The 13,979-nt window shown below is 45.6% G+C and overlaps 2 protein-coding genes across 2 annotated transcripts; one reads left to right on the top strand and one right to left on the bottom strand.

The window, feature by feature from the left end:
* Nucleotides 1–6,788: 6,788 nt before the first annotated feature.
* mafbb (v-maf avian musculoaponeurotic fibrosarcoma oncogene homolog Bb) lies at nucleotides 6,789–9,154 on the bottom strand. The gene has a single exon (XM_056437450.1). It carries the CDS (start codon nucleotides 8,373–8,375, stop codon nucleotides 7,401–7,403), a length of 975 nt encoding a protein of 324 aa, XP_056293425.1. The 5' UTR covers nucleotides 8,376–9,154; the 3' UTR covers nucleotides 6,789–7,400.
* Nucleotides 9,155–11,488: 2,334 nt separating this feature from the next.
* On the top strand, nucleotides 11,489–13,947 carry si:dkeyp-97e7.9 (DEP domain-containing mTOR-interacting protein). Its single transcript, XM_056438416.1, has 9 exons — nucleotides 11,489–11,571; nucleotides 11,677–11,855; nucleotides 11,977–12,100; nucleotides 12,231–12,409; nucleotides 12,601–12,807; nucleotides 12,912–13,046; nucleotides 13,160–13,230; nucleotides 13,637–13,741; nucleotides 13,822–13,947. The coding sequence occupies exons 1-9, from the start codon at nucleotides 11,489–11,491 to the stop codon at nucleotides 13,945–13,947; spliced, it is 1,209 nt and encodes a 402-aa protein (XP_056294391.1).
* Nucleotides 13,948–13,979: the final 32 nt, after the last annotated feature.

Raw genomic sequence — 13,979 nt, 5'->3', positions numbered from 1 at the left:
ACAACATTTGGACAGTTGAACGTTTCTCAACACCTGACGTGCAGGCGGAGGTCAGAGTTTGTTGGGTTACAGCTCGGGAGGCCACCCACTTGTGTTGTTCAGCCCGGACATGTTGGCGCTGCAGGCCGCCGCTCGACCACGTGTGGGCAGTGTGTTACTTCACACAGTTCACTTTCTCTTCTACAAAACTGATCTGCTGCTTTAAAAAAATAGATTTTATACCCATTATTTCCAAATGCCATGGGTTCTTCCTTGGCCCATGGTACACTCAACCAATACGGAAAGTCTCCTTTGTGGAGGTAATAAGGATACAATACACAATATCATTCAATCCAGCATGTCACCAAAAACAAAAACAACTTCCACAAACAATGTTATTCTTAAAGCAGCTATAATCAACAGTTGAGTTTGGTGACCCCCTGACTTTTCCTCTATTTCCATCATTTATTGGATGGATTGCCATTTGATTTTGGACAGGCAGTCACGTCTCCCTCAGGATGAATTATAACTTGGGTGATTCCACAGGGCCGCAGAGTTGCTTTTCGGGGAGAGCTCACAGAAAGCGCACTTCCTGATAAATGTAGCTCGAAAATGGTACGCTACGCTCAATGAGATGCAGCGCTGTAAAAAACCTAGCGCGCACAGGAGGTTCCCGCACAGAATACACAGCCACAGAGTATAAATCAGGCATTAATGTTGTTGTATCAAAAGATTATTCACATCACTATGAGAAAGAGATAAACAGAGGATTATTCACCATGTCAGCGTAGTTTGTCATCCATTAAAACACGCTACATGACCCAAAGCCCAGCTAGCAAGCTAGCGAAGCTGTAGCTTCCAAAAACATACCATTACATTCATTTAGCTGACGCTTCTATCCATAATAAGTGCGCTCAACCGTCTGGGTTTGACCACAATGAGTGGATGGTACATCACCTTCATCAGATATGCAGACCTACTTCAAGCACTAACATTTAGAGACAACAAGGGAAAGATACTCATTTTTATCACTTCGGGGCAAAGGTGCAGTCTGAACAGATGAGTTTTCAGTCTGCGACGGAAGGTCGAACTAATCCTCTAAACGGTGATAAAATGTTGGTGTTTACAGTTTGTTTCTGCTCCCTCTAAGTGGCCAAAAAAATAGATAATGCAGGTTGTCAAAGTTCACAATTTGCATGAATCCATGAGAATGTGTCACAATTAAATCACAGGGAAGCCGCCAGTATCGTCAAAAGACAATCGATCCTAAAATTCATTGGGAATTCTTATCGCACTCCATAAACGTTGTTTTTCTACTTGTAACCTTTCATTTCATTATTTTTGAGAAGTTGGGGTTTCATTTTCTTTCTTCCAGAACAAAGTACTTCCTGTATCTTGACCACAAAAAGAGCAAACAAGTACATGGGTTCACTGTAGTGTAAGGGCCTGCATCCCCTTAAATAGAGTCCTTATAAGCCCTGTGTTAGCGAATCACAAGCGTCTCTATACCCTGACAGTCAAACTGCAGCACACAGATGGTTGTTACTCAGTTGTTGTAGCAGAGGCTTAACATCGCCCGTGATGACAAAGATGGCCAGAGAACCAAAGAATGGGCGTGTGAACACTGTCCGGCCAAATCCTCCAGCTGCGTATAGAGGACGCGGAAAAACGTGGCTGCCCTAAAGTCGGCTGAAAGGACAAATAACACGGCTTTAAGTTCAACATAGTGCTTCTGAGAAACACGAGGGAAGAATTATGACACAAGGGAGACGTTAACATGGCACACCAGTGGGAGAGTGACACGCCCAATTCCAAGGAGGCCTGTTAGACATTACCAGAACGTATGACACCGTTGCCATATTCTCATGTCAGTGACACCCGCAGAAACTTATGAAGGACTGTTTTGAATGATACTCTTCAAACCCTATCATGTGTTCGTCGCTCTCACAGTAGAACAGGAGAAATCTAATTTATTGTGGATTTTCTAACTGAAACTGATCGAGATAATAGTTTTTTTCCTCCGGGATATCTTCATCTGCTCTTTTCCGGCCACCATTCATCCGAACTCACGGTGCCATCATTCATTTCAAAATCTCTTACAACAAACCTCATTTAAAAACAACAACATGCTTTCCTCTTTTTTTGTTCTCTAACAGGAGCAAGAACTATTTATTATTTCATCTGCCAGCACTCTTCTCAAAAACCAGTCCCACCATTACTCTTCCTGGATGCGAGTTTGTTATATACCAGAGACATAATATGCTCCCAGAGGGCCGGATCTTCCTTTCCACATTGTGATAAACTCGCCAGGCTCCACATGCTGGTTTCTGAGCAGGAGCTGACCCATAATCAGCAAAGTTTTGCCAACAGCAACTGAGAGCCACAATTATCTGCCCTATAGATAGGTAGGCTGTATACTGGGGGGCCAGGGGTTGTGGAAAGGGAAGAGGCTGTCAGGAGGGGGGTGGGGGGGGTGGGGGGGGGGCCTGAGTTAACCTCTGTGGCTCGTGTTTCTACTGTGCACTAATGGACGCCTGTCATCATTATGGACAGAAACAGGAGGGCGCCTGCCAGCTGCATGACCCCCATAAAACAGAACAGGAAATCCTAGCAGGGAATGAAAGGAAAGGAGATTCCTTCTCTTCTTTTTTTTTTTTTTTTCTCTTTACTTTTCTCTTCTCTCTAATGACCCCTCATTCACTCTTTGGCATCTTATTTATCCTGCAAACTGCAGTGTCACTCACGAAGAAAACAACTGGAGGATATGCTGTGTGTCCGTCGTGTGAACGAAAGTCAAGGTGTTGAGGGTGTGGTCATCGGGTTATATCGAAAAAAAGATCATCCAACGCACAGTTCATTTACCCCCAGGTTGCTAGTAAAACACCTCTGTTTTTCATCCTCTGTGAACAGGGTCGGGCTGTTTTATAACGCTTCTGTCACGCTGGGAGGAACCTGTATAATCATTACATACAGTAGTTCACCCTTTGTAACTCAAGTCCACGGTCTGTAATGTGACAGGACTTTGTCACACTTCTGTCAGGGATGTCTACTGGAACGTGACAAGCACTTTATCAGGGAACCTTCCTATCAGATCCACAGGAGACCATGCACAAACATGTGAAACACAACGTCCCCAGGAAGCAAAGATTCCTTATTACAGCCAATAAGATAGCGAGACAATCTTTATTGTAGTTATGAGGCTACACATTAATCCACTCCGTTGGAGCCTGCAGAGCCCATCATGTGATAATCTAAGTCATTACCAGTAGTAGCTTACAATAGTAATTACCATGGAATCTTTTGCGATGTGGCAACACCGAAAAAAAAAAGAAGCTTTCTGTGTGAGAGAGCAAGAAAGCGCATATACACATGATCGTCTGTGTACGCATAGGCATGTCTACGTGTGTGTGTGTGCGTGTGTCCATGTGCGCCATGTCCATGGAGACGTCCCTGTGCGTGTGTGATCACCGCATGATTCACAGTGTCACAACCGTGCGCAGAAAGGACTGGACATCCTGAACGGAAACCGCAGCCGTCGAAGCTGCGTTTTCCTGCGACATCCAAACCTACCACTCTCACAGAGAGTCACTTGACTGGACCCTCATATAGGAAGTGAAAGAGGAAGCCCCTAGTCCATCCTGTCCTTCCATCCCCGATCTCTCGCTCTGCGCTTCACGCGAAGCCGCTCTTCGCAGACGGGGTCGCCTTCAACTGTTGCAAAACATCGGGTGGAAGAACTGGCTCAGGCTGGAAACGGCTCACTATAGGGGTGGGGGTGGGGGGGGGGGTCAAACGTCTGGTCAGTTGACATTCAGCCACAGGAGATTAGTGCCAATCGTTAGATTCACAGATGAATCAACCCGGGTTTGTTTAAAAAGGAATATTTACTCAGCTGATCAACTGATTCTTATTTGACGGGATATTTTGTTTCTAATCTCTGGCGGGTTTTTTTTGTCAAGATACTCAGTGTATAGAAAGTCACGCTGGGCCACAGCAACACAGTTCACATGAGCTATAGGTATGATATCACAGGGGGCGATATATGTGCGGACTCTGTGGGGCCCGTTGGCCCTCGTGGCTCGAGGCCTCTGGCTGTGTTCATTGGTGACAGCGCACGTCGCCTGGCAGCCTGCATTCCTCTGCCTCTCCCCACACAATGGTGAGTCTCTGCAGCATTCCTCTGTCTGTGTTCGCTGTCTGAGATGCAGCCGGGCCTTGGCAGAAAAATGAATCTGCACTGGGCCAAGAGGTGGGCACCAGATTCTGATGGGACACGTTGAAGTTTCCAGTGAACACCAGCCATCGACTGGGCGTCACTCTCATTGTGTCAAAGTGTGCCGTGGTTGCATCAAGAGCGGACATCTTCGTCACGTCATAAAAAATAAAAAAAGGCCTCTGCAGAAGAGGTTTTGAAATAATTCAGGCGATGATGATGATGCTTCCTCTTTTAACCCGCTTCATCATCGGGATTCTGGCTATTTTTTTATTTTTTTACTTCGCGCAATCGTTCCTTCTCTCCATCTGTTTTTTAAAAAATGCAAGCGTGTCCATTCTAAATCGTTTTTTCACCGCTCTTTATCCTTCTTCTCCGGCTATTTTGCTTTCTCTCTTGTTCTGATGCCACAGCCGTGCAGACACCTTTCCCTCCTGCTGACTCAGTAGCCAGCCTCAGGCGCTGTGGGCTCGGGGTGTTGGTGGCGGGGAGGGGAGTGGAGGGAACTGGGGGGAGGGGAGGGGTAGTGTGAGGCTCCCACATCAGGCCCCACCACCCTATCACGTGCGAGGGAAAAGAGCTGGCTAATCGTTTCTACAATGGCACCCTGCACACTGTCACACAGCACCACAAACCGCTCTCCTCGCCAACACTTCCACTGTATTATTCCGCCGTTGCTTAGAAATCCTCATGTGATGCATGTAAGTGAGCAAAAATACGTACCGCACGGAACAAAGAAAAGGTTGAAAAAAAAACACACCTACTAAAATGCATCAGTGCAGGCAATGTTAAACATATGCAAGTGTACACAAACATACATACCGTGCGCTCTGTTTTTTAAATTTTATTTTATTTGCATGTGCAAATACACCCTTAGCCTTTCAAATACTGCAGATGCAGTTTAATTTAGTAATTCACCTTATTATGTCACTTTTGGATAATACATAATAAGACATGCACATGTATGTTGAATACGACAAAATAAATAAAAAGAACAAAGAAATGTAACTAAACTTATTTGAGAGGAAACTTCTTCAGTATCTATTGACGGTGAGTTTTACTCTCTGCCCAGCGGTCGTCCGAGTAGGTTTACTGGTAATCGTTATATTTACGAGTACACTTTTGAAACAGAGGAAAATTAAACTGCGCCCGTAAACGAACTCTCATGCCATATATAAGAGCGGCTGATTAACGAGCCCGTCCCAATGACATTAAAACATAGAGGAGCATTATTCATTGCCCTCACCATCTGGTTATTTTCAGCTGCATCCTTCACACAAACGCACCCTCGTCTACGTCACGTACTCCCAGTGCAGCGGAGGCCGACCTTCAGGGATTGGGTCCTGTTTTCAGAAGGAAAGTGTTTTTGCACCTGTGGTGTGATTTTTAGAGCCTGCTGTCTCTAAACAAGAGGGGTGAGGTCAACACTGTCAAGAGGGTCACACAAGGAAAGAGAACCTGCTCTCCAGGTTAAAGGGTGGCGCCATTAACAGAGCCACCTGCCAAGCCAAGTTCTCACCGAGCGGGAAGAGAAAGTCTCCTCTCACGGTTGGGAAACCTCCCTTCATTTTTTCCTCCGTCTTCTCTGCACACAGGCCGTGACAGAGGTTACGAACTCAATTTACAATGTGGCCACTTATCAGACATTATCACAATGGCCTTGGTGCTATTACGGTCATCCAAATATTATTGTAGTCCTGAAGTGGGAATGATATGTGGTCGGGAAATTTGCCCCGAGCATTTCGAAAAGTGAGTAACAGGGCAGAAAAAAACACAACAACAAAAAAAAAAGAGGAAGAAAAGAAGAAAAAGGAGAAACAAATTCCTTTGCAGCCGGACAACGGAGCGCAGCAGGAGCCGTGTGTGTGTGTGTGTGTGTCGAGGTTGTTGTTTCTCTCTTCCTCTGTTAATGAATGCAGAGGTGATCTGTGTGTCTGAGGAAGAGAGCAGAAGGGAAGCCTGATTTCCACTCACATTTTATCTGTGCCCCACAGCCCCTGCCAGTCAGCCCTCTGTGCGCTCACATGCCGGGGTCCCACAGGAAGCAGCACTCCATGAAGGTCAAAGGTCACGGAAGGAGGGAAAGCCACTCGTCCTTTCATTCACCACCAGACCAACAGATACACAACACTGATACTGTGCTCCTGGTCATTTGGCCGTCTTATGATAATATTGATAATACTAATAATAGGATTTTTAAAAAAGTCTAATTTATGTATATTTAAAAATATAGTGTATGCGGTCATAGTATAATGTAAGTTATAGCAAAGGCACTGTTTTGTGCTTGTCGTCTACACTGCGCACAAATTATTGTCACACTTATATCAACCTGACTTATATATGTGATGAAGTGTGTGTGTTTCCTTTTGTGGATTTAGCGATTCTAAAGTATTTTTTTTCCATTTGTATATATTGCGAATGTGAATTTACATTTAGTTTTTTTGGTATTGCTCTCATAGGAATAAGACATTTCAATACTATACGGTGTGATAGAAACTTGAAAGACGGTTGAGCATTTGAGGGAGCGGAAATATTTCCCTGCGTGGACAGTTTTTGTTGTCGTGAGAAAGTAATTCTATTAGCCGAGGAGACACAATTTTAAAAAGTCACAATAGTTTTATTGATCCATAGCAAATTAAAAACATAGTGGATGAAAAACAATTTGCATAATCATATATTATCTTAAAAAGAAAAAGCAAATAAGGAAAACATCTGTCCAGCAGAATCAGCTTCATAAAAAATAATAGAAATGCTGTTTAAACATAATTCTTCTTTGTATGTCGTCGATTTTTAAGGAAGCATGGACACGAAATATAATTTGAGCTACAAAAACTAAGCAAAGCAAAAATCACTAATATGAAGATTGAGGAGTAACTAATGCAGAAGGATTAAAGTTGTATATCAATAAAAAGGAAATATTCTCAGATTTCAAGTATGTCTTTTCAGACAAAATACAGATACGCCTGTATAAAAAAAACAAAAAAACATTTCATGCATGTCCTGCATGCATGCTTTATTGTAATTTTGGGTCATAACTTGTTGCCTATCGTATCTATTACAATGATTTGAGCGATATCCTTTTTGTCCAACATTAATTACAACTTGGCGGATCCACAGGCTTTGTTTGTTAAGGAGCAGAAAAGGCGAGCTGTCAACATAATGCCTCCCCATGTAAAAGTATAGCAATCTGCAGGAATATTAAACAAAGTCACATTAAATACTCGGGTGAGGATGGGTTGTCACTGGTGGACCCAGTTTCGTGGTAACAGTTTGCACCGGACAGTTTCTCACACTTAAGTTTGTATGCATCCCTCTCCCTCATCAGCCTGTTTAGTTCGTGTTTCAGCTGCTCGACCTGTGACACCAGGCTGGTCTTTTCATGCTCCAAAACGTGCTTCTGCTGGACGCGCTTGTACCGGCAGGACTGCGCGTAACCCCTGTTTTTCAGGGTTCGGCGCTTCTGCTTTAGACGCATGACTTCGTCCTTGCCCAGGCCTCTGAGGAGCCGGTTCAGCTCCCTGACGGACATCGACACCAGCTGGTCGTCGGAGAAGTGACTGTCGGCGCTGGACAGCCGGTCGTGGCGGCTGTGCTGGTGGTGCGCACCGAGGACCTGGTCGTCGTCGTCGTCGTCCTGCGACTCCGGAGACGCGCAGCCCATGTCGTCTTTGATATAAGGCTCTTGGCAGTGGCTGCTGTGGATGCCTTGCATGTCAGAGTGACCCGGGAGTCCCGCGTAGTGCTGGACCGGCTCGTTGAGGTGGCCGTACCCTTCGTATTCAGCTTGGTAATGGGGCGGCTGGTGTCCGTGGGGCACGGATGGGTGTCCCTGGTGCGCCGTGGCGCCGATGAGGGCCTCCATTGCGTCCTCGGGTGTCAGCCCGAAAGCTTGAGGGTACATCTGCTGAGGGTAACCCCCGTTGTTGGGTATCCAGAACTGGTCGCCCCCGGGGTTATTTCTCTGCTCGCTCGGGTTGAGGTTTGGCGATGAGGGTACCGAGTTACAAGGTGTGCTGCCGGGGGTGGAGGAAACAGAGTCCGGTCTCTGGAGCTGGCTGCATGGCCCGACGAAGGAGCGGTCGATCCCCTGCATCGCCTCCTTCTTGACGCCGAACTTCATCAAGTCGAAGTCGCTGACGAAATCCATGGGGTTTTTCTGCAGTCCCAAATGTGAATCGCTCATGTTGACTGGTGGAGGAGAAGGAAAAAAGCTGGTCTCTTCAGAGAGCTCCGAATGTCCACAGCTATTTCATACAGTCAGCAAAAAAAAAAAAATCGCGCTTACACTTTCGAAAAAACGGCAGTAATCCCAAACTTTGATTTCAGTTCAGAAGGATCGGAACACACAAAAAGAAGAAGAAACACGCGTGCGTGGAAAAAAAAAGCCTCTCCCACCTTATCAAACTCTGTGCGAAAACGAACTGGAGAATTTCTGCACCGCGCAGCCTTTTTTTTTTCTTTCTCTTTTTTTCTTCTTCTTGTGTGTGTGTGTGTTGGCTTCAGTCGCCGCACGCTAGAAGTCCACCGATGACGCCAGCGGACTGGACGCACCTCTCTGCCTGCTCCCGGAGAAGCGCACTTTCTTCATAAAGCTGCATTGGCATGATGTCACGCCTTCCAGGCTACACCTCCGCGCCGCTCTCCAATAAAAACACGCTGAGAGGGGCGATTTGCATAGGAGCCGCTACGAGTCGGTCCCTCCCCTCCCTCCCCCGTACCCCCTCCCCCCCCCCTCCAACGGGCTGTTCGTGATGATCATTTGACCAAAACCTATAAATGTCTGCACAGCGGAACACCATCTTCTGCAATATGCTTTTTTAACTGTTTGACTTGTCCTCCATTTTGCACGTATGCCCATGTGTTTGTTTAGATTCATCGCGGTGTGAATACGTCCCGGTCAAATACCTTCACACACGGGCTCGTCCAGGCTGTGCTTTTATTGTTTTTTCCCCAATCCGATATATGCTAAACATATAGGGTGGGGTCACCCTTGTTGTATTATTATTTGTTTTCTTTCAGCCATAATTTGGTTTTAATGTATGACTGAATTTGTGCTGATTTATATAAATTGCAGCCACTGCCTCGTTTTACTTAAACAAACAAAAAAAGAAAACAAAAAAGGAGGCTGGAAGACAATTCCGTTGACACGATTGTGCTCGCTGTGCTGTTTTCGTGAGTACACAGGGAAACACTGCCACCTGGTGGCCACGAGCGAACACCGCAGCAGTCCTGATATTACAAATCCACTCCGAGCTCTGAAGAGGAACATCTGTACTTCTGTGGCCAGCAAACTCAAGGTTATGTTTTTGTCCAAATAAATTGAGTGTGTGTCCATGCCTTGAATACAAGTCAAACATTTCTTATTGTTCAATCGATTCAGATAACAACATTTTTAGAAACAGGGCTGTCCAGTTCCTTCTGTTCTGTGTTTTCTTATTTAGGGCCCGAGCACCGACAACAAAGGCCCTATTGAAACTGTGATGGTTATTATTATTCTGCCATTTAAATGCCTTTTTGTGGCTTTATCATTATAGTTTTCTCACTTTCATAATGACAAAATGGCTTGCTAGCGCCTCCTACAAACACTTTGCTGTGGACCATCATTGGATGAAACCTATCAAAACTCATCAAAAGCTATGGTTTTCTATCAAATTGCTTGTATTGTCAAGATATTTAACAAAATAACCAATGAGAAAGCAAATTTGTATCACAAGGAGACTTTAAAAAAAGTTTCTTGGAACCATGCTCTAAACCCATTTCGATTTTTGCTTGAATTTTCAGAAGCCCCGACGTGCACTAAGGTGCAAAGGCCCGTTCGTTGCTGCTTGCAAATTTGACTATATATCTGTTCTTTTGTTTTTTGATGATATGATTTGTTTTGGGGATATGTCCAGCCTCCATCAGTCCTGTTTTGAGAGTTCGAGTGCTGAATGAATTCTGAATTATTTCCAGAGAGCCCTGAAACACGTGTTGATTTTACAGAAGGTCGGCCTTCAGCCCCGACAGCCACAGCATCCCACTATAAATCAGGAAGGCCGCTGACAACATCTCGGCAACTTCTCTGCTCTGGCACAATAAAAACCTGGTATGTTCCAGGATGTGCCTTCTGGTTCGGGGACGTCACCCCTAGCGGTGTCCAGAGGTGCCACGGCTGCACAAAGGGTTAAGGGATGTTCCTGCCCCGAGATGACCTTCTCTGGCAGTGCTTACTCCAAAGATAGTGAAAGCTTTCCTGACAAGACAGATGACTCGAGCCAAAACCAATAGACAATGCTGTCCAAGAACGCAGCAGTATTGTTTCAGTCAGCTTTAGTTGCTGGGAATAAAGGAAAAGAGGAGACAGTGGGACTGAGTGAGGACGGCTCAGGGAATATTATGCTAAAGTTAGGATGCAAACCGCTTACGAGCACATCGCCAGCAGACACTGGGATCATAGCATGCCACAAAAACACATGCAGGAAGACAGACGCATCTCCTGAAAACATTGAATTTCTACACAGGAATATAAACAATGAAAGCTGTCATGGCAACAACAGCTCTTGGCGTCACTGTATTTGCATCCAGGAACCGAGGGCATTACGTGGCCCCCGGTGCCGACCCACCTACGAACCCGACACGTCATGCTTTTTAGAAGGTGGTTATGGTTGAGGCGGCCATTTCCGTTGCGATGTCGACAGGATTGATATGCCGTCCGAATGTCTGGAAGCACAGACGCGGTCACATCTCAAGACTCACTTTACATGACCTGTGTTCCCATCGATTACAAAAAACTGATGCCGAAACCACGATAAGATAAGAGGACGAGCACCGTCAATGGCACACCTTTTAAAATGTTGACCTCATTCAATTTCATCCACTGCGGACCCATAACGACGCGTCTTCTAGGAAGCTGTAACATCCGTAGATTACCTAGACTGTCACAGCATCCATTAACTGACCGCAGCTGGCCAATTAGCACCATGAAGACAATTAGCAAAAGGCTATCATGTGGAAAACAACAGTCACTTGCACCTCTCAACGTGTAATAAATAAAAGGAAATGTGACCTCTGTGTGCCATCGAAACTGCCAACAACAAAACCAGCGATAGCTTCATAAGGATGAAGAGAAAACACACATGTCAACACTGGGCAGTTTTATTTTGGCGGAGGCAACTCTGTCTCCCTTTCTGTATACACAACACCTTTTCCCACATGGCAAATGGGGTTCTGTGTGTTCCAATGGCTATTTTGTAAACACCAAAGGGCCATAACTAAAGAGTCGGCTTCACCTAACCGTCCAGTCCGCATGTAACAAACATGGAGCGAACAAGTAGCATTCGGAGAAAAGCCGTCGCCAGGCAAAATGAAGGAGAAGTCATGATTGCTGGAGAACAACTCAGGTATGAAGAGAGAGAGGGAGAGAGAGAGGTGTATATGGCTCGTCTATGGTCAGACTTGAAGGAGATTCAAGGCTAATATATGCCTGATTTTAACTTAATTTCAAGGTTGAGGCTCCACGACGGAAAACTGATCAAGGACCGACGTTACCACCTGCGCACGTACCCGAACTGCTTCGTGGCAGAGGAACTTATAGACTGGCTAGTGAGCCACAAGGAGGCTCCGGACCGAGCAACGGCCGTCTGCCTCATGCAGCACCTCATGGACCACGACATCCTCCACCACGGTAAGGAGGACGCAATAACACGAGTGTCAGCGGCGAGATATTGGAAGGCAAAAAAGGGAAAATGTTGTCGTGGCGTTATTTAGAAAAAACTTAAGAGAAACTGTTCGTTGCCTTTTCTTAGTCTGTGATAAGAGGCCAATGTTGCAGGACGCCAAACTCCTGTACCGTTTCCGCAAGGATGATGGCACATTTCCCTTCAATAGAGAAGTGAAAATCTTCATGCGAGGACAACGGCTGTATGAACAGTAAGAGCTGCTGTATACTTTGTGCTGGCGTGCTCTTGTTTGACCGTGAACCGTACCGTCGACCGGCACTTTTCCCAAAGTAATTTTGTGTGTTTATGACACATCGGATTCCGCGTGTCCGTTTCTTCAGTCTCATCGGGGACAAGAAGTCCATTCTGCAGCTAAGGGAGGAGCACGCCGTCGCATATCAGCGCTCCTTTGCTGGCTGCCAGCTGATCGACTGGCTCCTTCAGAACGGGGAGGCGGAGAGCCGGTGCCGGGGTCTGGAGCTGTGCCGCGCATTGCAGGAGCATGGCATCATTCAGCACGGTGAGGGCAGCCCTTCGTTGACCCCTTTTGATGTCTGGCATCGGGAATGAGCGGGCTGTCAGTGAGTGGCCAGTTGGGACTTGTGCAATCAAAAGCAAGTGCACTCATCAATTCTTTCTGGGAAAAATCCCATTAAACTGCAAACCGTGATGTTTTGCGCCCTCTCTCTCTCCCCCCACTCCCACCACTAGTGGCAAAGAAGCATGACTTCTTTGACAGTGGACTGCTCTATCAGTTCTGCATCAATTTCCGACGCAGACGACGCCTATCTGAACTGCTGAAGGTACAAGGTGACGACGAAGATGTGGCAGTGTCCACGCAAGAGGACGGCAATGCGGAAAGTCCATTTGTCCTGCACAAAAGCCTGCCCCAGGATGGCAACAGTGCTTTCCAGTCCGGTAAAAAGAACATTCTGGCCCTTTTGGCACTTTGTACAATTTGTTGTGAATGTCAACGTTATATCACATATCATATTATAACGTTACTACTAATGTACCGACAGTGAGGTTAAGTAAAGACCTGAAGCAGGTTACCAGTGGGCGTAGAGGCAGCTTGAACTCCACTCAGCTTCACTCTTCTGGGTGTCCACCTCTGGTCCAGCTGTCTTTGGCTTCAGTGAGTTTCAATCCTAAATCAGGCAAGTGTGAAATTAATATTCATGTGAGAAATGTTTCAAAAATGTCTTTAAAAAGACAAAAGTATTGTGTATATTGAGGTCTAAATGTCTGAACTGCTTCAACACTTTTACAGTGCTGAGGAGAAATTTTACGTGTGAAGAATTATTCGCACCTGGGGCACCTTTAATAAAGAGGGTGTTGACGGTGAGTTACTTTACAGACCTGATGATGGATTGGGCTAACATTTATAGGATTTTTACATTCATTCGGAATAATTTAAACAATCGTTCTCCAAACATGAAAACTGGATCATTATGTAACGCACATACAATACAGTAAGGGACAAAACAAAAACATTCTTATAAAATGGAAACTTGGGGAGAGCTTTTTCCTCCATGTTTTGTGATGTCAACACAATACAATTCGTATGTGTCAATCAAGTAAAATAAAGCATTTAAATACTTTGGCTCCTTCGTAGTTTACATTCGAAACAAGACTAAACACATACTTTATTCCATGTGGACTAATGTAGTTGCATCTCACTAATAATACATTATTCCATTTAATTTCTACAGATTGTGTAATTTATCTCACTCTTGGCTCATGACAGGTGATAGGAGATGCCATGGGCTGGGGCTTTGTTGTCCGAGGCATGGCTCCCTGTTATGTGCAGGCCGTTGACCCTGGAAGCCCTTCAGCAGCTGCAGGAGTTAAGGTCAGATATAAGTTCCACACGTGAAAATGGGAATGTATCATATTTCACTCTGTGACAAAAAAACACATCGTCTTCTTCAGGTGCGGCAGTTTGTGTGCCAGGTGAACGGACAGTGTGTTCTCCACCTGGACTACAGGACGGTCAACAGACTGGTGATGACGGGGCCTCGCACCGTTGTTCTGGAAGTTCTGGAACCGCTGCAATGACAACAAAATGTCCGTCTAGCTCTTGTATTGGA

The sequence above is a fragment of the Pseudoliparis swirei genome, chromosome 18 (assembly GCF_029220125.1).
Source record: "Pseudoliparis swirei isolate HS2019 ecotype Mariana Trench chromosome 18, NWPU_hadal_v1, whole genome shotgun sequence".
Lineage (NCBI taxonomy): Eukaryota > Metazoa > Chordata > Actinopteri > Perciformes > Liparidae > Pseudoliparis > Pseudoliparis swirei.
This window is presented reverse-complemented; position numbering and strand designations above follow the sequence as displayed.